The sequence below is a fragment of the Cupressus sempervirens genome, chromosome 1, assembly GCF_028749045.1.
Source record: "Cupressus sempervirens isolate cs-2001-9-10 chromosome 1, ASM2874904v1, whole genome shotgun sequence".
In the NCBI taxonomy this organism is placed as follows: Eukaryota; Viridiplantae; Streptophyta; class Pinopsida; order Cupressales; family Cupressaceae; genus Cupressus; species Cupressus sempervirens.
The window spans coordinates 319,016,817-319,044,058 of NC_143118.1; the positions used below are offsets into that span (position 1 = coordinate 319,016,817).

General features: G+C 35.6%; 1 protein-coding gene, 1 long non-coding RNA gene and 1 pseudogene across 2 annotated transcripts; all 3 read left to right on the forward strand.

Annotated features, from left to right (window-relative positions):
- The first annotated feature begins 402 nt into the window (after positions 1-402).
- On the forward strand, positions 403-14,489 carry LOC149577424 (uncharacterized). The gene is made up of 6 exons (XM_089796378.1): positions 403-441; positions 525-590; positions 6,458-6,550; positions 6,653-7,014; positions 7,104-7,584; positions 14,475-14,489. Exons 1-6 carry the CDS (start codon positions 403-405, stop codon positions 14,487-14,489), a joined length of 1,056 nt encoding a protein of 351 aa, XP_089652504.1.
- Positions 14,490-14,820: 331 nt separating this feature from the next.
- LOC149577425 (uncharacterized) lies at positions 14,821-15,327 on the forward strand. Its single transcript, XR_016352625.1, has 3 exons — positions 14,821-14,897; positions 14,973-15,047; positions 15,143-15,327. It is a non-coding gene; the product is annotated as an uncharacterized LOC149577425 (long non-coding RNA).
- A 1,716-nt stretch (positions 15,328-17,043) lies between these two features.
- On the forward strand, positions 17,044-18,150 carry LOC149577426 (ABC transporter G family member 32-like; annotated as a pseudogene).
- Positions 18,151-27,242: the final 9,092 nt, after the last annotated feature.

Genomic DNA, 27,242 nt, shown 5'->3' on the forward strand with positions numbered 1-27,242 from the left:
ACAGTCTTTCGTGGTTCATTTATAGCTTCTTTAGCAATCATCTCATCAGATAGAGCTTGCCTTAGAATATCAGTCTTCCCCGGAATAGCCAACGTATCCCACATTGACATAGTCACATTCATTCAATTCATATTGTCAACTATACTAAATGGAACAGAAGAATGTGGCCTTTGATGTGAACAAACTGCAGCATGGTTTGCTTGTTTCAGATTGCTATCTTTGGCCGCAGGATAGGAGTACTAGTTATAGCCTCTGTAGTAGATATTGATTCATTAGTATCAAGTCCCTTACCTTTATTTGCCACTTGCTCCATTTCAAGAGCTCTCTTCTTTGCTCTAGTGTTGGCTGATACAAGTGAATCAATATTTACTACACAGAATTCCTCTCTCTGCCAGTTAAGGAATGCAGTCTCAGAAGCATGTCTATCATGTTGTTGTTCAGGTAGATCAACAGTGCCATTTTGTTGATCTATGATTGTATTTGCACCATTAAAGCTTGATTTATCATTCCATTTGTGCAAGTAGTCTGATTATGCGCTTCATTGCAGGGATAACACCACTCTAAATCTGCAACCAGATTATTTTGTACAGGTACAATATCTTTAATAGGATTAGTAGCATTCAAGGGCGCTAGGTTATAAGGCCAAAAAGGCCTTTGATTAATATTTGGCCTATAACCAATTGTATTAGCTTGATATGGTTGCCTATTTTCTTGCATTTGGCCTTGGTTTGCTGCTGGTAAGGTGGATTCACAACTTGATTTTGTTGTTGGTAAGCTTGTCTAGCCTGAAATTGTTGTTTCTTCAAATTTACAAGTTCATTACTAAAAGTCTGCATTAAATTCTCAATTTTAAGCTGACTATTCTTAATTTCCTACAGCTCTTGTGAAGGGCTTGCCATAACAATTTCTTGACTTGGAACAACAGGTAAGGCATTAAAAGGCGGGATTGCTAATGGCATATTTGGCTGAATATCTGAAAAAATAGGCATTGGAGGCCTAGGGGCTATTTTCCCTGCTTGGATAAGGCTATTTTCAACTCTAATAGCAATACCATATGCTTGAGGCAGTGAAACACCTCCCATTGACTGAATCATCACAAAAATGTCTCTATTTAAACTCCTCAAAAAATATAGAAATGCATGGTCTGCTGAAGGTCTTACCGAGATAGGTATTCTAGTCCAAATCCTCTAAAATCGATTGTTGAAGTCTATCATTTGCTCTTGGGGAGCACGCTTTATTGTTGTGAGTTGTTCAACCAAAGATAAGTGATCCAACTTATCTTTGAAATGCCTTGTTAGTGCATCTCCTAAAACATCCCATGAACCAATGGAGCCAACGGCTAAGCTTCTGAATTATTGAAGTGCCTTTCCTTCCAATGAAGCTGTGAGTAACTTGACAACAACATCCTCCTCCATGATATGATGAACGTTGCACAATGTTGCAACATCTCTAATATGCTCAAACACTGTAGTTTAAGTTTCTCCAATGAAATCTAGTAAACTCTTCAAGGCAGCCAAAGGTATGTCATCATGCTACGCAAAATTCAAGGGGCTCCCCTGATTGAAAGGCACAAATGAAAATCTCCTTGACATTGGAGGCAATAATGGCACTTGCTGCTGTTGTGTTGAGGTTTGGGTAGGAACAGCTTGTCTAATAAAGGCACCGGTACTCGCCAAACCAAAACTTGTACTTGTTACGGTTGAAATAGTAGGGATATCCAGTTCAAATGATTCAGCTCTCAATGTTGGACTTGCTGACCATCTAACCTCTCCTTGTCTTGATTGATTTCTTCTATTGTACACACAAATGTCAAGAGCTGAAAGTTGCCTCCTTTTGACTGGCTTAGTCTTGGCAAAAGCTCTTCCGCGCCTTTTGCAAGTTTCTAGCTGCAAATACTCGAAAGAAGAACTCCTGGTCTGAGTCTTTCTCATAAAAAATTTTATATACTACTAAGCCTTTCAGCTGGTTGAAACCTTGTTGCCTGTTGTACAGTACAACAAATATTCAAAAAATTGTGTTCGGGTCCCACTGAGCATGCCAAAACTATTAAGGCTAAAATTTGCACCCTATTGAGCTAAATAAGTTTAACAACCTTGCCTAACATGGGATTAATTTCTGCATGTGGGAAATGCATAACTTTAAATGAAACCTCCGAATTCTAGGCCGGTTCCTATCACTAATACATTAGGGGTCAATTTGCGACGTTAATTTGCGAAGGCAAGAAAAGATAATGTGGTTTTGGCTTTTTTTTTTCAATTTTAGCCTGATGGCGTCGCATTTGCGACGCCAGCGGGATATAAGAGAAAAAAAAAAGCCAAAAACCCTCATTTGAATGAAATTGCGCGACACAGGGTTCTTCTGAAAGGCGCGCACAGGAGAATATCAGAACTCATTTGCATCAGGCATCCTTAAAACTAGTTCCATGGAGTTCATTTTTTGAATGCAATGACCCATTCTATTCTCTATGTTTGGGTGGCAACTTGAGATCTCCATTCACAGGTGAGTCCCAATGACTCAAAAAGATTTTAAGGCACCGGCGTTTTGCGCACTTTGAGGCTGCATTTTTTCAAGGCAGGGCACCGTTTGCAACCTACGTGGATGTTTTATCAAATGGGAGCAGCTGGTTGAAGGAAGGGTGATTAGCAGGAAGAAGGATCTCACTGCCAATGTCTGGTATCTACATGTAAATGTGATAAATTTGTTTATTATTTCTGTGTTTTTTGGATTACTGATTATACAATCTCCTTTAATCTGTCCTAGAGACCTGACTGGCAGCCTAGTAGCCCAAAAACCTTTGTATGACTATTTTGGGCCAACACCAACATATTTCTATGGCAGATGCTCTATTTTAATTGCATAAATTCACCAGATTAACAAAGGAACTATATGTAAGACACTTCCTAACACCTTCAACTCTTGGAAAATGCCTACTTATACTATCAAATGGTCAATTCCAAAAGGAATTAGCCCCAAGAATTCTGCAACACCCGAATCCCCAAATCTGGACTCCAAACCCCTATTTTAGGGCCTCCTTGATCTCTTGTCTGCACATACTCTTGTAACCAATTAAAGATGGGTTCACCATCTACTGGACATCACATAATATTCCCAATCCCACCTATCTCCTTTTCTTGGCAGATTAGCCGTTGCTACACTTTGTCACACCTTTACAACACATGGTCGAACTGTTCTCAACAATGATCACCTCTGTCCCAATGAATTCTGCATATGCATGGTCAATATTATATAATACATGTTAAATTGATTCATTCCATGAATATCAGGCCTACATATTCATGGAATGATCACCATTTCTCTTAAAACCCGACTGTGGTAAAAAAACGGTTAAAGAAAATTATTGTTACTTCAACAGGCGCCGCAGCAGTGAATTCAAAACAATATGGAATTCATCAACTAGTAACTGCAATAGTTAAAGAAACTCTTGTCAAATCCTATGAACTCCAATGAATCAATAAAGACTTCCAAAAACCAAACAATAGTAGAAATCTCAGAGTTTTTTTATTCACCAATGTTACAAACCCGCACACCAGTCTCATTCACTGTCGCATAACAGAGACTCCACATTATTAAATAAGTTAAGAAACTATCTCAACCAACTTGTCATTGAATTGAGAATAATTCATTAAACAAAGCACAACTAAACTCTAACTTCACTCCAATCCCAAACTAGCCGTTTATGTTTAAATATTTGAATATTTAACTAACAAAAGGTTTTATTTGAATATTCACCCTTAATTTTAATGTCTTGGGATTACCTCCTACCCAACCTAGACTTATCAAACATTATTAAACATTACATCCCAATACTTAGTCCTTTGTGGACATGACCAACATTACACAATGAAGAGTACTCCTTTAAGGACCTTGTAAATATGCCAATGTAGTGTACTACTTGAAGGTCATCGATGCTAGGTTCTTCCAACTAATCCTTGGACTCCACTTATACATTCCACACCTTTGATTTGCTTGGAGAGTTTTGAAGGTCTTCATGATCCTTAAGCCTGACTTGAGTGTTTGAGGTGCTCTTGCACCAGTATATTTATTATTTCCACATATATATTAAATATACAAATATATATTCAAACTCATATCCCTTCCAAATAATAACCAATATAGTTCATATAGAATTCAAGATTAATTCTATATTAATCCATTACTGATCTGACTGAAACTATAACACTGACAGCAATATCATAGATTCATGAATTCAAATACAATTGGCCACAAACAATACAAGCTTATAGAACATACAGGTATATAACTATGCTCCACAGTATAATGGCCCGCCTAGGGCAAGACATGAAAAATAGCAAACTGCATTTTTTCAACCCGAAAAAGATATAATACACTATACATTGAATGCCCTCAAAAGGCTGTGAAACACTGTGGGAGTTCAAGAAAATGGCATGTTTATTCAAGAAACCCTAGTTCTGGCAGTGAACAGGCCAGTGGGTTTGGAATTTTATTACACTGTGCCAAACTATTCACAAAGATCTACCAAAACATATAGAGCAAGGAATCAAAGCAAACTAACTAAGAATAACAAGAAATTGTGAATTTCAATTCATATTAAGGTAGTTTCTCGAGTTGCAAGCCAAACTGTGACAAAATTGCAGTGTAAATGTTATTGCTTGCTATTAAGGTTTGAGAAAAACCTCAACCAATACATACACCAGGCCTTGGATGACCTTATATATCTCCATATGCCATGTTCCAACTATTGGAACTGACCCATAACCACCTTTGGAGATTTTGTAAAATCTTTCCCAAATGTTGAAGTTAAAATGACAACTTTACAACTTTTCAGCATCTTGACTCCTATCAACCTACCATCACCTCAAATCGATGTAGAATGCCTTCCTCAGCTACATGAACCATGTTTCCATCCTTTTCAAAAAATTATGCTAAAAGTGTTAGATGATACTCATCAATGGCAAGTTAAAGCAATGTAAAGTTCTTCTTTGCCTGCAACACATATAACAACAATGTAAACTTATCTTGAAACTTCTTCTTTTCCTGCAACACATATAACAGTAATTATAAGTGCTTGCAAGGTATATACTTATGAATAAATATTACATCCTGATTTAAATGTATGAAAACAATTTTCATTCCTTTTAAGCTTCATTCATCTCGAGGTGCAATTCACAAACTCAAGAATAGTGGATTTTGTTCTTCAGGATACCTTTAGGGGAAGAGTATGTGAATGCCCCCTCGTGTCTGGAGTCCAGTTTAGAGGAGATGGCTATTTACACTGCTAAGGTTTGTTGAATCTAATTCTGAATAACATTGCTTGCTATTGTATCATGACAGAAATGAAAGCAAATGATTTAAGAGTTAAAAGAACAAAATGGATTTTTTGAAAAGGCTTTAGAAACTTTCAAGTAAATACTATTGCTAATGATTTATTGCTTCTCTATTTTGGTATTTGATGATTGTCCATGCTTAAACATTTAATGTCATTATGGTTATATGAATGGATTCTTTGCCTTTGAACACTATCATCTTCAAAATCCCATATGAAATCTATATGACCATATCATTTCTTCAATATGCCCTATGGATGTCCCTACCTAACTTTATATCTTTTAATTGCATATAATAACTAATTTATGTGCTTTTTCATGACTATGTTTGACTCATATAATTGTGATCTCTCTAGCACTATGTTGTCATTTAATATTTCTTGCTAAAGCTTGTAAATTTTGTTCCTTTTGCCATGTCATGTAATATGTCTTGCCTTGTAGCTTATAGGTTTTAAAATTTTTGTTAGGCCTTGTAGCTTGTATGATTTGATTGCTGGAGAGCTTCTACAACTAAGCAAGAAGGTCATTGCACGAGTTATAGCCGCGCGTTCGGGTATGAAAATTGTATATTTTTTAATCTAATGTATATTTTAACTAGACTTGTAGCTTATATGTTTTGAAATTGTTGTTAGGCCTTGTAGCTTGTATAATTTGATTGCTGGAGAGCTTCTATAGCTAAGCAAGAAGGCTATTGCACGAGTTATAGCCGCGCGCTCGGGTATGAAAATTGTTTTTTTTTATTCTAATGTATATTTTAACTAGACTTTTAGCTTATATGTTTTGCAATTGCATTTAGTGGCTTAATGTTGTAAGGTCTCTTGAAATAAAACCTTCAGGCCGTTGTCAAAGTTTTACAAATAATCTTAGGAATAAAGTCAGAGATAGTATTTTTAAAATATTAAAGTATTTAGCTAGGTCTAAGAAGATTTGTGTACTTTCGACAGTTTTGCTTAGTTTTTGAAAGTTGCAGTAGACCGAAGTTTTCATAGCCCGATTTTTGCTTCCTGCAAAGAACGATCATGTCAGATAATATAAGTGAAGAACAAAACAGGGAGACAATCGCTAGATTGTGGTCTAACTTGAAAAGAAAAGGTGATGAAAAATGTTATTGTCCTTGCAATGTTTGTAAGGGCTTAAACCGTAGAAGACTGCTAATCAAAACAGTTAAGAGACATTGTAGGGAGAATGGTCACATTGAAGGGGGGCATGACTATCATCCACTGGTAAGTCGTTCATTATATCATTTTAACAATTTATATACATATGAAATCACTTGATGATGAGTTGATGATCATGGTTTATTTATGTTAATCAATTTTATATAGGTTGATCTTCCCAGGGAAGTACATGATATGAACCACAACAATCCAAAGAATATGGTTTTCGAAGTGGAGGAACATGGAGGTGCAAATATCGAAGGTGAAGATAATGATCCCATGGAAGATGACGATCATGCGCCAGAAAACACAATTGAAGAGGATGGTATAAATACATTGATCCATGACACATCTAGTCCAAGCGTATCTGATCATGATGATGATGATAGCCTCGATGTACCTCTACTTCAGAAGGCATACGAGCCCCTATACAAAGACTCCCAAACAACTCTTCTCTCTGCTGTATTGTTGTTGTTGAACTTGAAGGTTATGAATGGTTTATCCAACATAACAATGTCACGTATGTTAAGGTATGTCATATATGTCTTTATAGTTAACAAAGGGTGAATAATGTACCACTAATATTGTTTATATTAACAACTTATATTTTTTGTTGTAGATTGATAGGCGAGTTTCTGTTACCATCATCAAATATTCTACCTCGCTCATATCGAGAATTAATTGCTGTTATGAAAGATATTGGAATGGAGTATGAAGCAATACATGCTTGTCCCAATGATCATATTATATATTATAAAGAACATGAATTTGCAACACAATGCCCTGTATGTCATACGAGTAGATATCGAACAGATCGACTAACAAAAAAGGTGCCTCAAAAGGTTCTTCGTTACATCCCCATTATTCCACGGATGCGACAATTATTCAGGTGTAGTAGCTTGGCTCAATTTATGGATTATCATGCACGTAATAGAAGTCGAGATGACATTATTCGAATCCCTGCGGATGGTTCGGCATTTATGCACATAGAGGAAAAGTGGCAACACTTCAAAGAAGAACCTCGTAATCTCAGGCTTTCATTGGCAGCGGACGGTGTCAATCCATTTGGAGAGATGAGATCTGTTTACTCAGTGTGGCCTGTTTTTATTATCAACAATAACATTCCTCCGTGGATGTCAATAAAGAGGGAGCACATTATGTTGGCAATGATTGTTCCAGGTATCTTATCATTTGATAGTTATTAATTTACACGTACTTACAAATCTTGCAGTAAAACGGTCACAATAACTATGTAATGTTACTGTTCATTCAAGTAGGTAAATATCAAGTAAAAGATATGAATGTATATATTGAGCCTCTTATCGACGAGTTGGTGGAGTTATGGAACGGTGTCACTATGTATGACGTGTCTAGACCAATACGACAAAGACAATTTCAATTCCATGCAATACTTGCATGGACAATACATGATGCCCCAGGGCTAACACATTTTTGTGGTATGTTATAGTGAATTCAAGTTGCGCACAATAATTCTAATTATAAAAATCAACATATTTAATAATCCAATTACATCATTATCTTGTAGGTCTTTAAACAAAGGGAAAATTTGCATGTCCAGTTTGTGGTCCAAAGATGAAATTTCGTCATTCAAAAAGTTTAGGAAAGCAGGGGTTTGATGAGTGTAGACACTTCCTCCACAGGAATCATAAGTATCGAAGTACGGAAAAACATCTTTTCAATGGGAAAGAAGAGACTACATCAAAGCCACGAAGAATGACACCTCGCCTATGGAAGTTGGAATATAATAGAATTAATCGTCGAGGTAATGCCGTTCCACCTAATGGTTTATGTTTGTAATTTATATATTTCTATTGTGATTTTTGTTGACTAATTGTGTAATTGATGATCGTGAAGGTCGTCAAGGCAATACTGACAACCTTCCAAAGGGACTAAAAAGCTATCCCGAACAATTTAGTAGGTTGCCCTACTACGAGCACTTACAAATTGTGCATTTGTTTGATACTATGCATATTGGAAAGAATATAACAAAGACATTGTGGAAAATATTGGATGGAAGGCGTGACAAAGAAAAAATTGTCAAAATTTGTAATGACATACATGAATCCAATCATATTGCATTGAAAAATTTCATTCACTCAAATAGCAACAGAGATCAGATTAATATAAGTGCCCTTCCATGGTTATTAACGGAGCAGCAAAGTGATGCCATAAAAGAAGTCATACGAAAAATTCGATTTCCCACAGGATTTGCTGCGAACATAAACAATCTCATATCAAAAAAAAGTGAATTTGGGCCAGGGCTCAAAACGCATGATTGGCATACTTTCGTCAAGGTAAGTTATGTTCTTCTGTATTTACAATATATTCATAAACTACGTGAATTGTTCATTATGTTATGTTAGAAAACAATGAAATGATTGGTTTATAATTACTGCAGTACGTGCTTCCTCTATCTCTCCCAAAGCACTTCAACAATAACATCAAACAAGTGATATACGATCTTGGAAAATATATGAGGTAAGCAATAATATCTGTTCAATTTGTTGTATATATTTATTATATACGTGATTTTTTTTTCTTGCTATGTAATCTATTGTATATTATTTTGTAAAGTCTCATATCTATATATTTTTTGTGACTTGAATCTCTTAATGTAGGTGGTTGTCATCTAAAGAAATCCATAAAGAAGATATAAACTATTGGAAGAGAAGAATTCCTCATTTACTGTGTGAAATGCAAAAGTGTCTACCTCCAACTTTTTTCAATGCACAGGAACACTACCTCATACACCTAGTTGAGGAGATTGAATTGTGTGGACCTGTACACACTAGGTCAATGTGGATGGTTGAGAGGCATTTGAAATCTTTGAAGGCTTTGGTTCGACAAAGAGCACATCCTGAGGGTTCTATGGTAGAGGGATATATGGTATACCAGACTATGGTGTACATTACTGAATATCTTCCTAAGTTTGCATCAAATATCCATGTAGATCGCATTTGGGATCTCGAGCCTTTTAAAAAATTAGAAGGGGAGTACTTGATGGGGAAAGGTACATTGAGGAAAGTGAGAGGTAATAAATTATAAGATGTTATTGTAATAAATTATTTCTTAATCTTCAAAATAAATCGGTTGTAAGTTGTCTATTTTTTTTTTGTACAGGTGCTCGAGAGTGGGATGCACTACATTTGTATATTGCAAACAATCTTGATTGGATGACGGTATGGATTGAACGATGTCAACATTCTGGTCGCACATTAACATGAGAAGGTGTATCTTCATTGGTTAAAGAAACTCATCGTAATGGAGATTCCAATGTTACGCAAAGGGAAATAGATTTAGCACGTGGTTCAAGAGATTTTCAGGTACGTACAAATTTATTAATCACCCGTATGTTTATCAACTCACGATACAATAATTTTGATATGTTTCACATATTATTGCAGGTTAAACACCACAAGGCTATGTTCTGTAATGGTCAGAAATTTCGCGTCAAAGTGTTGGATGACACGAAGAAAACTTGTGATTCAGGAATAACTGCAGTCTTTCAAGTGACTAATATTTCATCTAGAAACAACTTACATCCTCAAGAGTCTGAAAATCGATACTATGGCATTTTGGATGAGATAATTGAGTGTGACTTTAGTTCCTTCAAATTAGTACTCTTCGTTGTCAAATGGTACAGGCTATGACTTAATCCAAATGATCCTGATAGAACTGTTATTGAACATGATAATGGATTTACAATGGTTAATACAAGGTCGTTTGAGCCAGTTGGGGATGAGCCTTATGTTCTTCCAAGCCAATGTGAGCAGGTATTTTACTCAGAGGTTCCACATAAACCGGGTTGGTCATTTGTTGTTAGACATAAACCGAGAGGAAGGCCAATAAAGTATAATGCGATGGAAAAAGAAGATACCGAAGAAGTAGAAGATGATGTAGATGGTGATCATGATCGACAGTTATTGGATGATGTTCCTGACACAAATTTTCATGAAGAAGAAGAAGAAGATGATGACGATGATGCTGCTACTGATGATGATGATGAAGATGATGTTGATGTTGATGATGATGTTGATGATGACGACGACGACGATGATGACGAGGACAATGATGATCACGATGATGATGATGACGACGGCGAGGATGATGATGATGGAATTTAGAGGTATGCCATCAATCCTTAATCTATTTAATATTCATTTCTTGCTAGAAATATATTTGTCTTATATATATGGTTACATAGTTTATTCATTATCTATTTAAAAGCTACAAGTTTCAACTACAAATAGAATACTGCTAATTCATTTTAAAATTATTATAATGGGTTTTGGAAGAAATTACAGTTATCTTAATTAATATAAAATATCTAACTGAATTTCAAAATGTTATGCAAGTGGCTTTAGTCTAGGTGTTTCCTCCACCTCCACACACATCAAACAACTTCAAATAGCATGTCCCCAAGGTGACTAAGCCCTCAACTCATCAGCTGATACAAAAACCCAGTTTTAGCCCTTCACTAGGCCTACTTCCCTAGTAGGCTTGTAATGTGAGCCTGATTTAAGTGTTTTATTGTGTACCTTTTAATGTTTTTAATTTTTATGTGATGCTAATGATGGATGTGATTATGATTATGATGTGATTATGCTCACAATAATTGAATTACATTTGCAGGAAATTGAACCCCTTTCAGGAGCATCCCGCACAGTCTCATGGATCGACAGGTATAAGTCAATACTCCTTATAGACAGTCTATTTAATACACTTATCAATAGTAAGATTGATGTCTTCTAAGATCTCTCCCATTTGCAGGTACCAGCGAATAGGTATTTGTCAAAAGTGTCTTCCTCGAGTGAGGGAAATATAGGAATAGAAGAGGAAAGTGAGACATGCAGTTTATCTAGAACAGGGAGATTAACTAGAGGTCAAAGGACTAGAAGGAAATTCAATAAACGCATGAAATTTTTCCTTGCTCAAGGCAGGTCATGTTCTTATGATGATGAGACGGAAGGCGACATCGAGGTGCCCTTGAGGTACCAACATCTACAGAAACATTGGGTACCCAAGGAACTTCCTCCAATAAACACTGATTTTTGTGTTAACGAGAGGATATATCGCATAGCACCATCATCACTACATGGTTTGGGCCTATTTTCTATGGACGGCATAAAGGTGTCTTACAACAAAGTTTCTGAATTGATGGAGTATGTTGGACCATGTTACGATTACAAAAGTTGGATGCATATTGTTAAATATAAAAAAAGTATGCGTAGGTATGCCCTCTCGGCAAATTATATACAATAGCAAGACAATAATCAAAGTAAAAGTGTGGCTATATACATTGATGGAAGGCCAAAAGCAACAGGAAATATTGTGGGTTTTATAAATAGTACACGACCTGGGTCAACTATAAAGCAACCCAATTGCATATTTGAGGCGCGCGAGGGAAATCGTGTATTCATCTGTGCGATAAAATCAATACGTGCAGGGGAAGAGCTTCTTATTGATTACAATTTGAACCGCATAGATACAAACGAGGCTACTATCATGGGGGTGGTACATACTATTAAACCAACTTCTAATCAATGACTCCAACATACCATTTAGTCAATAAATTTTTGGCTAACATTTTTATACTTCATCTTTGACACAAGGGCACAATATGGAGCAACCGCCCGGAGGGGATGCTGACGATGCTCCCGGCTCATCTACACATGAGCAGGTAAAACTCATTTGTAATTGTGCAAACTAGATAGAAGCAAAATGTTATTTTTTTAATGTTGTTTTCTTTATTGTTTTGGAGTAATTTTGATAATACTAATACTATTGTTGTCACAGAGGGCTAGTGGTCGGAGGGAGGGAAAGGAACCTGCAGTCCTTCAGCAGGCCCCCCCTGAGGAGGACCCTTTCTATATCGATTTAGCAGAGATCGATGACCCGATCGGTTCGATTAAAATTAATTTAAAGAAAATTAGCAAAAAAATTCTACGTTTGGCAACCATAAAGCCTATGACTCAACAAATAAAAGATAGGGCATCTGAATTGTTGCACACCTCTGAGTCCTTAAAACTAAGTATTAATGAAATTTTTAATTATAACAAGAGTTCAATAATGGTTTTTATGTTATGCTCTTTTATGGCATTAATTAAAATATGGATGCATTGTCTTTACAGAGTTTTTTGCTTGATTTCGAGCCCCGTTCCCATGATGAGGGTGCTGCAGGTGGTTCAGGTAGATCGCATGTTCCATTCGCCACTTCTGTTTTCCACTAAATATATATAGGAATGATCATAATCATTGACAATACATGCTCGAACAATCATTTTTTTTAATGCTCTAACAATCTTGTCCATGCTAGTCCACGCGTTCTATATTTATGCATGCTCTAACAATTTTATTCTTCAGCTTCACATCAATTGAATCCTACGATGACACCGCCTCCATCCAGGACAACCACAAATCTCTTTCCGACTGCTGAGTCAGCAACACGCAGCTTACATGCATCGACTGTTGCACCATCTGCTGGTACACAAATCCCTCTTTTTCTCTCTTATGACAGCAACAAACAGTTTTTTTTTTACAACTTTATAACATCAATTATCATTTGTTTTTTTATACTTCGAACGTGACAAAGACTTATGAAACTTTTTGCAATAGGACCTGCAACATCATTTCCTGGATGTTCCTATGTTCCTAGTACGGGAACGGTGAAGGATGTCACATTGATCGTCAGCGACGATGAAGGCATTCCATTAAAAGTAGCCAAAGTTCCAGGTACTTTAAAGTTATTATTATTCTATAGTGATATAATAGTAATTTAGTTTTCGATCACTCTTCATCGACTAATGATCCCATGATTGTTTTGTAGGGAATGATTTTTTTTGGAGAAAACTTGGTGATGAGTGTTTGCGAATATTTGGGCCCACCATGCGTACCTGGTGGAACATCATATCCTAACTAAAACCCCAAACCACTATTTTGATTTCATATCATTGCTATAATAGTTTTCCTTTTCGTCCATTTCTTGAACTATATTAAAGGTAGCTTCACTTCATTTATGAGTCTAACATGTTTTTTTTTACTTAAAAGGTGGAATCAGCAATGCAAACCGTTGAAGGATGATCTTATAGAGAGCATGACCCAACTCTTTGGACCTCGTGCATTCGAGAGAAACAAGCTCCTTGAAAAACCTGGTTTATGTTTGAAGTATATTAGGGACCAGTACAGAAAAAATTTACGGGATAACCCCAGGTACGAGCGTCCGCCCTATGTTCCTGAGGCTGAGTGGCAGGCTCTGATTTTGGATGGAAAGTATAAAGCTGACAAGAAAAATAATATTACACCAGTGGAGAGTACAGCAAGGTATGTGATACTGTTGAGAATCTAATTATGTACTAATTAACCTCCATATTTATACTATCTAACATATTTCAAACTTTTCATAGATTGCCTGACACATCAAAGGCAACAAAGGCAAGACTAGAAAAGCACGGGACACACAAGCTCGGCTCTGGTGGTTTTTCGAAACTTCAAGCAAGAGTTGTAAGTATTAGTAAATGAAAAATTGTATCAAATTTTTTATATAATGTGAAGGGAAATTCTAGGACTCCCTTATTTAGCTCATCAATTATAAATAGGTCAATAGAATATAATAACAGTAGTGGATTTTCATATTCAATATAAACAATTCAACAATTGAAGTCAAGACTCTGCAATCTAGATTAGTGAAGAAAACTTGTGATTCACTAATATGACATTATTTAAAATCTCACCCTTGACTGAATTTTCCTCCAATAGTTGAGAATAAAGGCAGTGATTGAAAGAATGAGGGAATGCAGCAGCACTTGCAGCCATTTTTATTTCCAAAGAGCTGAACTAACTCTTACCCAACTTAAGAATTTGGAGAAAATATGTTGGTACAAGCAAAGCATACAAACACGCAACATTTATATAGTAGATTGCTCCATCAAAACTGCTCGATTTTTGTCCTATTATATTGTGATGGATATAGATGATTTGCTGTTGATATTTTAACTGCCCTCCATTGGTTGATAAAACAATGCAAGTAAAATTCACCATACCACGCAAAAATGCAAGGCTCGGAGTTCAAGAGATGCCTCATAGAAGACGATAAGAGAATTGGCTTTCAACAAGGCTATAGAGCCGTGGCTGAACGGCTACGAGCTGAAATTAGTGTGGAAGGTTCTAATATTGATGCATCTCAGCCACAGGTAAATAAGCTAAATGAAATTTATTTCAAATTGAATACTTTACCAATTAGTTTATTTGATGTTAAGTTCCAATATAAACTGAGTATATCTGTTTTAAGCAAGCAATGATAACAATGCGTAGGATGTTGGAATGCAGCCTGACAATCCTTCTACACAATCTGTGGATGTCGAAGGTTCGCATGATGTGCATCCCAGTGGTGGAGGTATACATTTGCTATTAAATTTTTTATATGTAATTGCAATTGGTGTTTGGATTAACGTAACATTTTGTATAGCAGCTGTAGAGGATCGAGGGGTCGATGTTCATGACCGTGTTGACGTTGAGTCCAGACAAAATGATGTGGTCAGATCAGGTAAAGAGACACAGTTATGTTATTTAAAATAATTAAATACTTGTAACAATTATAATAAATTATTTTTAATTTAACTCTTTTATTTGTTATTGCAGAGGACCCCCCTTTGCAACAGCATAGGAATTTGATATCATCAAGAACAGAGAACAGAACAATTGATGAGGGGGGAATTGATGATGACACTGATGCTCCTCTTAGAGCTTACATAGAAAAAAGAAATAGAAAGAAAAAAAAGAAATGATTGTCACTACATACCTTAATTGATAATGACTGTATTTTATGTCTCAATGAATTTAATTATGTGCTAATGAATGTTCATGAATTATGTGTTAATGCAGAATATTGATGAATGTTGCATGTTAACGAATCTAATGTGTTAATGAATGTTATCATGTGATATTGATTGAATGTTATCATGTGATATTGATTGAATGTTACATTTTATTAATGGTTGAAAGAATGAATGAATGTTAGATGTTAACGGGGAATGTAGAGTGATGTTAGGGGGAGGGCGGTGGGGCCAAATGAGCTTCCACCTTCACGTGGTTGGCCCTGTTTAGTAGAGAATATTAAACTATTCTCGAAACAAAGTGAAGCTCAATAAGATGTAAGTGAAGCTCAAATTGGCACAAATAGGGAGTCTATATGATGTAAGGGGTCATTTGAAGTCCTAGGGTGTCCTAGGAAGAGTTATGGGTGGATGGTAGTGTTTACATGATGTAATAGGCTACTAAAGCCCCTAAATGATGTAAAATGCACTCAAAGTGCAAGATCCGTTATTTCCCGCTCCTTCCCCAATATCAAATGCTTTAATTTTGATCTCCCTGAAGTCATGTCGGAGGCTCCCAATTACACCGATACATGGATGCAAGAACACTGGCAACAACCTCATGTGTTAATAGGATATGGCATAAAGCTGCACAAGATAGATATTTTTGTTCTCAATAAGATATCACAGATAGACTTGAGACTTGATACATATTCCAAATTGAAATAAGTCACCATCTTTTCCTGAAGTAACCAAATTGCGTAAATATGTTACCTTGGATATTTTAGTCTTACAATTTATGTACATATTATTTTATAGTATGATTAAGTATTGTTAACTGCGTATATTTACTATTTAGTTGTATAGGATACTTAATGAAATAAATTAATGTAACTTTTTTGTTTTTTTTTTTTTTGTATGGAGTTACCCAGCCCCAAAAAACATTGTTGTTTTGGTATGTTGTATGCAACTACCCATTCCCAATTATGATTCCAATTTGGCAACTTAGGAGTTGTGAGAGCAGTTCAAATCACTCACTGGGGAAGATGGTTCATAATCATTTCCCCACTTGGTTCCTTGTATTGTCATAATTGGAACATAGGCATCTCTCTCTAATTAATGCTTACCTCTGATTTATTAACCGTATTGTTACTATGGATATAACACAATTAAATTTAAATCTCTTGATATCTGGATCATCAATCCAAGCATGGCTGTAGAGAATCGTAGCTGTGTAGACACCAAATTTGAACAGTCCACTTACAATTGAGAAATAGATAATTGGTAGTGTCCTCATCTACTTGACAGATTGAGCATGCAGAAGCTTGGTAGGTGCCTCAAACCTAGCCCTAGTTTCATTGCCAACCATAAATTTGGTGTATACACGAAAGCTGTTTTGATCTTGTGAGCATTGAATATTAGGATCTCCATTTGACTTCTCGTTATTGATGCCTTGACTCACTACTGCTGGATAAACAACCTAGTTGAAGTCCAGTGCAAAGAGGTTGTTGGCTACCAAAGATTTGATAAGTGCTACGAAAATATTCACTGTAACAATCTCCTTCTAAATTGAACTCCCGATGAATATTAATCTGGAATTCTTTTGGCACCATCTTTTTTATTTGTTTTTTAATATTCTAAATTCCTACTCTAGCCTCATTGCTCTATTTTTGTTTTTATTCTATTTAATTATATATGTAATATTACAATGTGAAATTCAATGTTCAGATGTTTGTGGATGAAGTAATGGAACTTGTGGAGCTCACTTCTTTGAGAGGTGCCTTGGTTGGGCTTCCTAGACTGAATGGCCTATCTACTGAATAGCGTAAGCGGTTAACAATAGTAGTAGAGCTTGTGGCTAATCCTTCAATTATATTCATGGATGAGCCAACTTCAGGCTTGGATGCTCGGGCAGCAGCTATAATTGTGCGAACAGTAAGAAATATAGTTGACACGGGGAGAACTATTGTTTGCACAATCCATCAGCCTAGTATTGATATCTTCGAGGTATTTGACGAGGTAAAGATTTGGTTTTCTTAAAATAGCTTTGTGAAGCATTTGAAATTGGCATCTTCTTAAAGCTAAATGAAATATGCTGCAGCTATTCTTAATGAAGCGAGGAGGTCAACTTATCTATGTAGGTCCACTTGGTCACAATTCTAACAAACTTATAGAATATTTTTCGGTAAGATGCCATCCACTACGGTTTTATTCTGTTGAGAGATTTAGATCTAAATTTGGTACCTTTTGATGAGCAGTTTGAATTTTGGAGTTGTAAGTAGTCATAGTTTATTGTACTAGAACCAATAGGAAGTTGATTTTATATACAAGGAATTGGTCATGCCGGATAGTGTTGACCACTAAGCTTTTAGCAAACATTCTCAATACGTTGAGCTTAAGAGTCAAGCACTAGCTGCAATCATCATATATGTTTCAGCTAATTGAAAATGATTCATGTAGGCCATTGAGGGGGTTCCACAGATCAAGGAAGGTTATAATCCAGCTACATGGATGCTGGAAGTAACTTCTATGTCAGAAGAGCACCGTCTAGGTGTCAACTTTAGTGAAATCTATAAATCATCAGACCAGCTTAAAGCACGAATTTTTTTTTTTTTTGTTTTACTCCTACCATCGCAATTGCGACGGCGTTTCCGTTGCACCTACAGCAACCCCGTCGCAATTGGAGGGGTTGGCGTCGCAATTGCAAGGAAAAACACGAGAATTGTGACGGGGTTGCCGTCACACCTACCCTCCAATTGTGACGGGGTAGCTGTAGGTGCGACAGAAATCCCGTCGCAATTGCAACGAAAAACACAAGAATTGCGACGACGATGACGGGACAACATGGTGGCTACATAGCGACGGATAGGCATCGCAATTGCAACGGCGAGGGTAGACGTCGTAAATTGCAACTAAATAACTACGACGTCTATGTCTGTCGCAGTGGCGACACATTGCTATCGTAATTGCGACACATAGTTGTCGCAAATCGATGCCAAATCTATTAGTGTATTGGATAATCACTGATAACTCCAACAAACTAATATGAACTTGTAGGAAAAGGGATAAAAGTTACTGAAATGAACCTAAAATTTCAAACTCTAAACTAAAGAACCAGGTGATTCACCAAAATATGATATGAAAATTCAAATACTAGTAACTAGGAGGGATTACTAACATCTCTGAATGAATACAAAATACTTCTTATCTGTATAGACCTGCATAAATATTTTCTAATAAAGTTTGAAAATGAACCATAATAAGGAGGAAAACAGATGCCTCTCTTATGAGCTTCACCTTTTAAAACATGAACTACAACCTATAAACAAACATACTTTTCTGCAACTAGGTGCTTAGGTGAGACAAATCAACATGGAAAAAAGATGATCATTAGTTGTCTTTATCAAATCACATGAAAATACACACAAAATTATAGAAAGAAGAGAAGGTTCAAAAATGGATTCAAATAACATAAACTTAGCCACTATCACTTGTATTTGATCTTTCCAAAATGAGTTACAATTTTTTGCAAAAAATGCTAAGGACAAATGTCACATAAGCCTCCTTTGCATAATCAGAACTACTCTCAAAATCAAAGTTCAAAAACTAAATACAAACACCTTAGGGTCAAATCCATGAAAAATGCCTCTGAAAATGGAGTCATAATCACTAAAAATGATGATTCGCCTTTGAAAAAGGTCCACTAAGCCATACAAAGACTTATGACTCACCAAAACTGCCCTCAAAAGATTCAAAATGTTAATAAATGGCTTCAAACTGCCAAGACAAGGTCAAAATTCGACCCACAATCATAAAATTATTCAAATAGCCCCAGATGTTCTTTCCATGACCTTAAATGATAGTACTAAGTTTTGAAAACAATAACTCTTTAAGACTTAGTATTTTAAAAACATGTCATATTGACTTATTAGTCCTAAGAATAATTCAAATTTTCTCCTTCCTTCTTATTTGCATTTAAGAAATAACAAAAATATTAAAAAGACTTATAATGTCATCTAACATTTATGTTTTACAATATTAAAATTATGCTAATAAAATAAAACCTACAAATAATTAAAACTCCCCCCTTTCCAAAACCCACGGCATATATATATTACATTTCAATTTTTAGAAAAGAAAACTTCAAAATATTCTCCTATGTCGGCGGATTTCAAAGATTATCAAAGGGGAGAAAGGCATAATATCATTTTTCTAGCCTAAACTCCTTTCATTTTACATTGTCTTCATTCTGGAGAGCTTGGGAGAAAACCGCGGCTAGGGTTTTGAAAGCATTTTTGACTTCATTTGCGGCCACCATGACTGCAAGTATCTTTCTTCTTGATGGAACTGCCATGACTGGAAGTCACTTATCTTTTGAAGGTAATATATCTATCTGTTTGATACTTGCTAAAATTCATTTCGAGCCACCATTTGGATTTGCTGTTTGATGCAAGGATTCTTTTTTGAAAGTCTTCATTATTGGAAACATCTAGAGTTTTAGCCGCCATGTTTGGAAAGAGAATATCTAAGTATCTTGCATTTCTAACCCTACTTCTGGAAATACAGGTTTTGATTATCACATGCCATTATAATGGAAGTTCAGTTTTAAATTTTCTACTACTATGTTTCCTGTATAAGTTCTATAATATTTTGGATAGATATGGGTGAGATTTTCATATTGGAAGCAAAAAAAAAATTTGCATATTGATGGTCTTATCATTTCTTCATAAACCCAAAATGGGTTTTCCCTCTTTCAATTGGAAGCTTTCTTCCAACTTGTTTTCAAATACAAGCTCAATATTAGAAATATCCTCTTCCATTTCAAGTATAGCCTTTACTTTAGGGATAACATCCTCTACCATCATTTCAAGCAAAGGCTTAGGTAGAGGCTTTGTGGCTGCTGCTACCTCTGTTTTTTGGTAGAAGGGGTTTGTTAGATGTTGCATATTCCTTGACCGCTGTTGGAGTGTTTTGAGCAGTAATGATATCTTTCACTTTTTTTATTGTAGTGCTTTCCACTTTAGCATTTGCTTCTGGTTGGGAATTGTTCACTGTATTACAAGTATCAGGCCATTGAATAAATTTGGGTCCTTTGACTTCACCATGCTTGCTCACGGTTGGATTCATGTTCTCGTCTTTGTTTATTCTCCATTTTCTCCATTGTAATTACCGCTGTACTCTGAGCACATTTATTTGCTTGAGCCATCATTCTTATGAGTTTTATGGGCACATTTATTTTGAAGCACCATTTTAGATAAAGCTGCTACGTCATTTTAAGCAAATATTCGTTGCTTTAACTGCCATTCTGTAATGATCCCATGTTTTAGCCTTCACGTTCTCCAAAGTCTAAGTGGAGGATAAGAAGAAATTAAATTAATTTCTTATAAAGTCATTCAATTTAAAGGTGACTTTGTATTTAATTAATTTAATTATTAATTACAAGGGAGTAGTTTCTAGGGTATGTATTAATTATTGGAAGGACGGAAGCCTCTCGTCATTTAATTAATTATTGCTAGGGAGGGATTTCTAGAGAATGCATTAATTATTGGAAGGAGGAAGCTTCTAGCACTTGCAATTAATTAATGTTTTAGTTCTTTCTAGAAGGGTGAAGGAATAGGATAAATAAGGGTGAGAGTCTCATTGTTTAGCATGGGATTATTGTATCGGATGATTATGACTTGCATTTGATAAGAGTTTGGATGTGTGAATCACACTCCTTTTTTTGGCAATAGAGGACGTTCATTCTCTGTTGTAACATTCTAGACGTCATTCCTTTAGGGTTTGGCCTTTGGAATACATCTCTTTGTACTTGATTGCAGCATTTTTAGAATTAATATAATTTCAGCAGTTGATTCAGCTTTTGGGCATTCCTGGGTGTCCATTGCAGTGGTATCAGAGCTATAAGTCCTACCATCCTGTGGAGATCATATTGATAGCCTGATAAAGATGTATATTAGTCCAGATCAAGATGTGATGTTCAGACAGTTATTGGGTACATTAGAGAAGAGGCAACGTATGCAACAGGAGCAGAATAGGTGAATGGATATGATGTTGCAGCTTATGGCTAGACAGATGGGCATCAACATTGATGATTTGTATGTTGCTCCAGAGCAGAAGGTAGTCGATTTCTCAGGTGGGATCGAGACACATATAGAGCCAGCCAGCTATGATGTTGGTGATGTGGGCATTTCGGCAGAGTCAGTAGAGACATGCGTGCAAAGTCAGAAGACTACATATGAAGCCTTGTCAGGGGATGATGACGTAGCAATACTGGAATTAGGAGAATGCGAGGATACTATCATATCAGCAGCCACTTCTATGTCAGTTGAAGCATCCAATGAGGAGTTTAATGGTATAAATGCAGTGGTTGATGTATTTTCTAATGAAGCCACACAAGTTGATTATGAGTTTTCATCAACTACAAATTCGGTTCAGTTTTCTGTTGCAGCAGTTAATGTTGTTCCTATGTCCATATATTTCGATGCGACAACACCTATTGTTGATACAGTTAGCATGAGTACATATCGTTCACCTATAGCTACATCTTTTTCAATGCATGATAGTGATAATATGCATTCCAATCCAATATATACTATGTGGATGGATACAAGGAAGAAGACATTTCATAGATCTTCTATGGAGCCGCCTTCTGGCGACATTCAGACTTATACTTCATCAGCACAAGTTTTGGGAGCTAATTTGCAGGACATGTGGTTGATCTTAATGATGTTCATTTGTAGTTTGTTTAATGTCCATATGGATATCACACATTACTTCAATTGGGATCCAGGTGGAGGTTGGAGTTCATTATGTTACTTAATTGCTTGAGGACAAGCAATTTCAAGGAGGGCGGATTTGTAATGATCCCATGTTTTAGCCTTCACGTTCTCCAAAGTCTAAGTGGAGGATAAGAAGAAATTAAATTAATTTCTTATAAAGTCATTCAATTTAAAGGTGACTTTGTATTTAATTAATTTAATTATTAATTACAAGGGAGTAGTTTCTAGGGTATGTATTAATTATTGGAAGGACGGAAGCCTCTCGTCATTTAATTAATTATTGCTAGGGAGGGATTTCTAGAGAATGCATTAATTATTGGAAGGAGGAAGCTTCTAGCACTTGCAATTAATTAATGTTTTAGTTCTTTCTAGAAGGGTGAAGGAATAGGATAAATAAGGGTGAGAGTCTCATTGTTTAGCATGGGATTATTTTATCGGATGATTATGACTTGCATTTGATAAGAGCTTGGATGTGTGAATCACACTCCTTTTTTTGGCAATAGAGGACGTTCATTCTCTGTTGTAACATTCTAGACGTCATTCCTTTAGGGTTTGGCCTTTGGAATACATCTCTTTGTACTTGATTGCAGCATTTTTAGAATTAATATAATTTCAACAGTTGATTCAGCTTTTGGGCATTCCTGGGTGTCCATTACACATTGTTGAAGTTCACGCTGTTGTAGATTCATGTGGAAATGTATTATGATGAGCAGTCATTCTTTTCCTTCCTATTTTTTCCACAATTAGAATCATTATAAAGTTGAAGCTGCCATACTGAATAAAAATACTGTTGTTATTTGCAGCATTAACATTGATTATTTGATCATCTTTTCTACTTGCAAGAAGATAAGCTTTTAAATACCATTTCACTTGTCATTTTCCCTCTTTCCATGCATTTTAACAGCTGTGAATGTGATGGAAAATTGTTATTATATTTTGGTTCTAAAACAGGGATTTTCTTGCTGTCGATTTATAAATCTGTTCTGTTTGTGAGGGTTTCTGGAGCTTCCCTTACTGCAAGATACAACCACTTCTTACTGTTACTAGAAACATCTTTAAAGGAAGAGGAAGCATCTTTTGTTACAAAACTTGCAATCATAGATCCCATTCCAATCAGTAGTTATTTATGAGGTTTGAGCACAGGCTCATGACACCCATAAACCACTTTCTGTGGTTCGCATCCATAATTTTTAAAGTACCTATTCCTACAAGCTTCATTTGATTACGATGAAAGGTTTCATATTGAAAATAATCCATCCCTTTAACATTATATTTTTCTATTTGATTTCGCAATCTTTAACTTTACTATCTTTGATGCGTATTCAGAATAGGGGAAGATAGTACATGTATGGGATGACTATTTATGGGTATTCAGTCATTGCTTAGATCTTTCAAGATCTAACCCCACTCTTTTTCTTCATGCAGGGAAATGAAGACCGAAACTTGGCGGATCAGGAGCTAGACTAGGAACAGCATTAAAGATCACTTAACCAGTCAAAAGCTGAAAAGGCAATGACTAGTTACCTCTAACCCTACCTTCATATGTATTATTTTTTCATATTCTGAATATGTATGAAAAGTAGTAGTTAAACTCATGGCTTGTGTGAGATGTTTATTTTCAGCATTTTCTATTGTAAATATCGATTGTATATTCAAAATTGAATACTACAAGGATATTTATATTCTTTTGCAAATATCAAATGAAAAGTGTTTTTCAGCAAATACAAATTTGAATTTTCATAACTGAATTTTAACACTTTAACATGAGTTAAAATTAAGTAACAGGAACCAAGAGACAACAAGTACCCCGGTACGCTCGGCCTTAAAGGCTTAACCAACCGTGTTAAGCCTATTTGTATGGAGTCTGGAAGAAGTGGAAGGTGTGGTAAATGTAGGAATGATTATGCTATGAAAGATATATCATTTTATTTTTTTTGGCTCAATGTGATTATATGTTATTCCATACTATTATTGTATTTCATCTATCTCTAGTATTATGCAATCCTATGCAATCCATATTTGGCATGTAAACATATTCATATATATATATATATATATATATATATATATTTGGCATGCAAACACTTTCATATCTGGCATATAAATACTTCCATATATTTAGGGTCAAAACTTCCACAAGTGGCACATAATATCTATACATTATAATAATTAAACCTAATTGTTAGCATGCTTTACATTCTGACTATCTTGGATAGCTTATTTGTTGCATGTTAATGATTCAATACATGCTTCAAGTCCTTAGGAAAAATGGCAACACCATGTATGGAAGGATCACTCAACTCTTAAATGTATTTGTAGAAAGAATGTATTTTTAAATATCTCATCTTTTCTAGTGTTGGCACCTGCATATTATGTAATATGAAAAGGAAAGAAGCCAAGGCAACGCAGAAGGAAAGAATATGGAAAAGTAAGGATTACCTACAATATAGGTGATCATATTAAAATTCCTCCAATCACCATGATGGTAGAACTCAACAACATCACATATGTGCTTATAATCGGAAGTCTTAATCGAGCACAATTATTATCATCCCTAGTGGCAAACCTAGCTCTTGAGGGTTTGTTTGAAATCACCATGTTGAGGTAATGCACGATTACCTAACTCACATGAAATCCACTTGATTCCTTGGAAAGGATTTCAGCATAGTCCTCTATTTTTGTGTTGTTCCATGTTGTAATAAGTTCCACTGTTAATATTTTCAAGTCATATTGTAAGACTTTTTATGCCAATTATGTCATACAAGCATATTATGTCCCGATTAGGTCACCATTAGTCAGATTACTCCAATTGTGTTCCACAGGAGTGGAAATGTTGTATTTGGTCTAATGTGACCCATTAGGACATGTATTTATTTAAGTCTGGACTCAAGTTGTTAAGAAATGTAAAATAAATGCCAAAATTGCAAAGCTGCAATGACGACTTTTGCAACTTTTTATTTAAAATGTACAACTTGTAATTTCCAACATCCAATAATTCAAATTTTGGTTGGAATCAGTTGGAAATGATGCAATTAGGTATTTAAGGCCTCATTGCGTCAAGGCCATAGGTTGGGCATCATTTTGGGAAGAAGATCAAGAAGAATTATTGTCAATTTATTGGTTTTACATGTTTTTCCCTCATTCTCAAATTGATATGGATTTTGCAGGCACTGCTTGGACACTATAACCACATGGAATGATAGACGAAGGAGTCAAGAGGATTGGAAGTGTTTTGAAGCATTTTTATCCAATCTTTGGAGGAACATCCTTGTTTGCTACAACCTGATTTGAATCCCTCAATACCTAGGGTTTTCTCACTAAAATGCTAATAACTCACCATCATATCATGGGAAAAACCTGACCCTTCGTGGAATGGTTGCAATTTAGTCTTTTTTAAGGTTTAACTTGTTTTACATTAGGATTTGGTGTTTGGGAGGAGTAAATCGATGCCCCATCCTTGAATTTGGTTATGTGACAAGTTGATTTTTTATTGTTGTGAATGGAAATTAGTAATATTGTGCAAATTTGAGTGATTTTGGCACACCAAACCCCTTGAACACTTCATTCAGTGATGAATTCTAAATATAAGTGCCCTTGGTTTTATTGGGTTAAAACATTTTAAAACTTGCTCATCAATTCATGCAACCATCTAGTCCAAAGCAAAGGCCATGGAAGCAAAACTTCAGTTGATTACACTGAAGAAGTTCAAAGCCAAATATGATTTTGATTACAGAGAGATGAATTAAGGAATTAAGAGAGCATTTACTCATGTCCATCATATAGAAGACATTTGGATTGATATGCAGATAGAGTTGGATATTATGAAAATGGACTACTGTGGCTTACCATTGCAACAAATTATTGCTTCTAGGTGGATATTTTGCAACTGACAGTTCTAGGAAAATCCAGTCACAAAATAGGTAGACCAGCCACAGCATATGAGACCAAGTCTCTCCTACATTAAAGGGAAGGCTCCCCCTTCTCACCATTCCTTGGATCAACTCAAGGTAAGCAAGAAGTTGAGAGATTTTGTAAGGGTTCTTACCAATATTCTTTCCTCTTAGCCTTCAGGAAAGAATCCACTTACTAGCAGAGCAAGGAATAGGCAAGATGAAACCTCAAACTACACTTCTATTTAAAGTTGTAAACGGTGATACCGATAAACCAACACTAGTTCTGTTGGTTCCCAAAACCGCAGATTAGAAATCCAAGAGCCCGCCACTTCTCCGATAGGACTTCTCAATTAGTTCTGGCCAACGAATGGAAATCGCTTAGATTCCCCTGCACTTCAGGCTCCGCTACACCCAGGCGGGTAAACCTTCACCTTGAACACTGACTACACAATTCAAGGGTTTTCTATAGCGAATTTAAACTTTGCGAGTTCCTCGGCTGGCAAGGTCCTTGAACTCGATCAAAATGAAACTGAAATGTTGGATAATGATTAAATGTTTTGAATAATTGAATAATAATAAATTTGATGTTTGCAGGAGGAATATATAGAATTTTCTGACTTCAATAAAAAGACCAGTGCCTTCGCTTATCCGGGCGATAGAGTCAACTTCGGAGAATTTTTACATACAACTTCATAATGTTCAATGCATTTGTACTACCAATAATTTTGATAATCTAGATGCGACAAACCAATTATGATGCAATCTTAAATTAGTCCAGATTGAAATTTAACTCCATTGAGACAAACTGGACACAGCTGTGGAAACAATTAAATATTTCACAACACCTGTGATGATCAAATTTAAAATGCTTAATCGACCATGTCCACTTATCTGATAACAAAATCATATGTAGAATTTTAAAATATATTTATGAAGGACAATTCGCCTGCAGTTTTAAATCTCCACACCATTAACAACAAACAAAGAACATTTTTATTTTATTATTAAAATAAAATAATGGACTTTATTCAAAATCATAATATTGCCCTTATCTCTCCATACAAAATAATAAATATTTTGTCTCTTCTTCTGAATATCTGAATGAATGTTTGGATGTTGAATTGTTACCATCTCCCTTTTATTGTTCAAATGATACACATTTTATATCTCTAATAGTAAAAGAATGTGACCTTTTAAACAAAAAGCTATCTCTCTTCAAAAATAAAATACACCTCTCCCTAGTTTTATAGGCTAC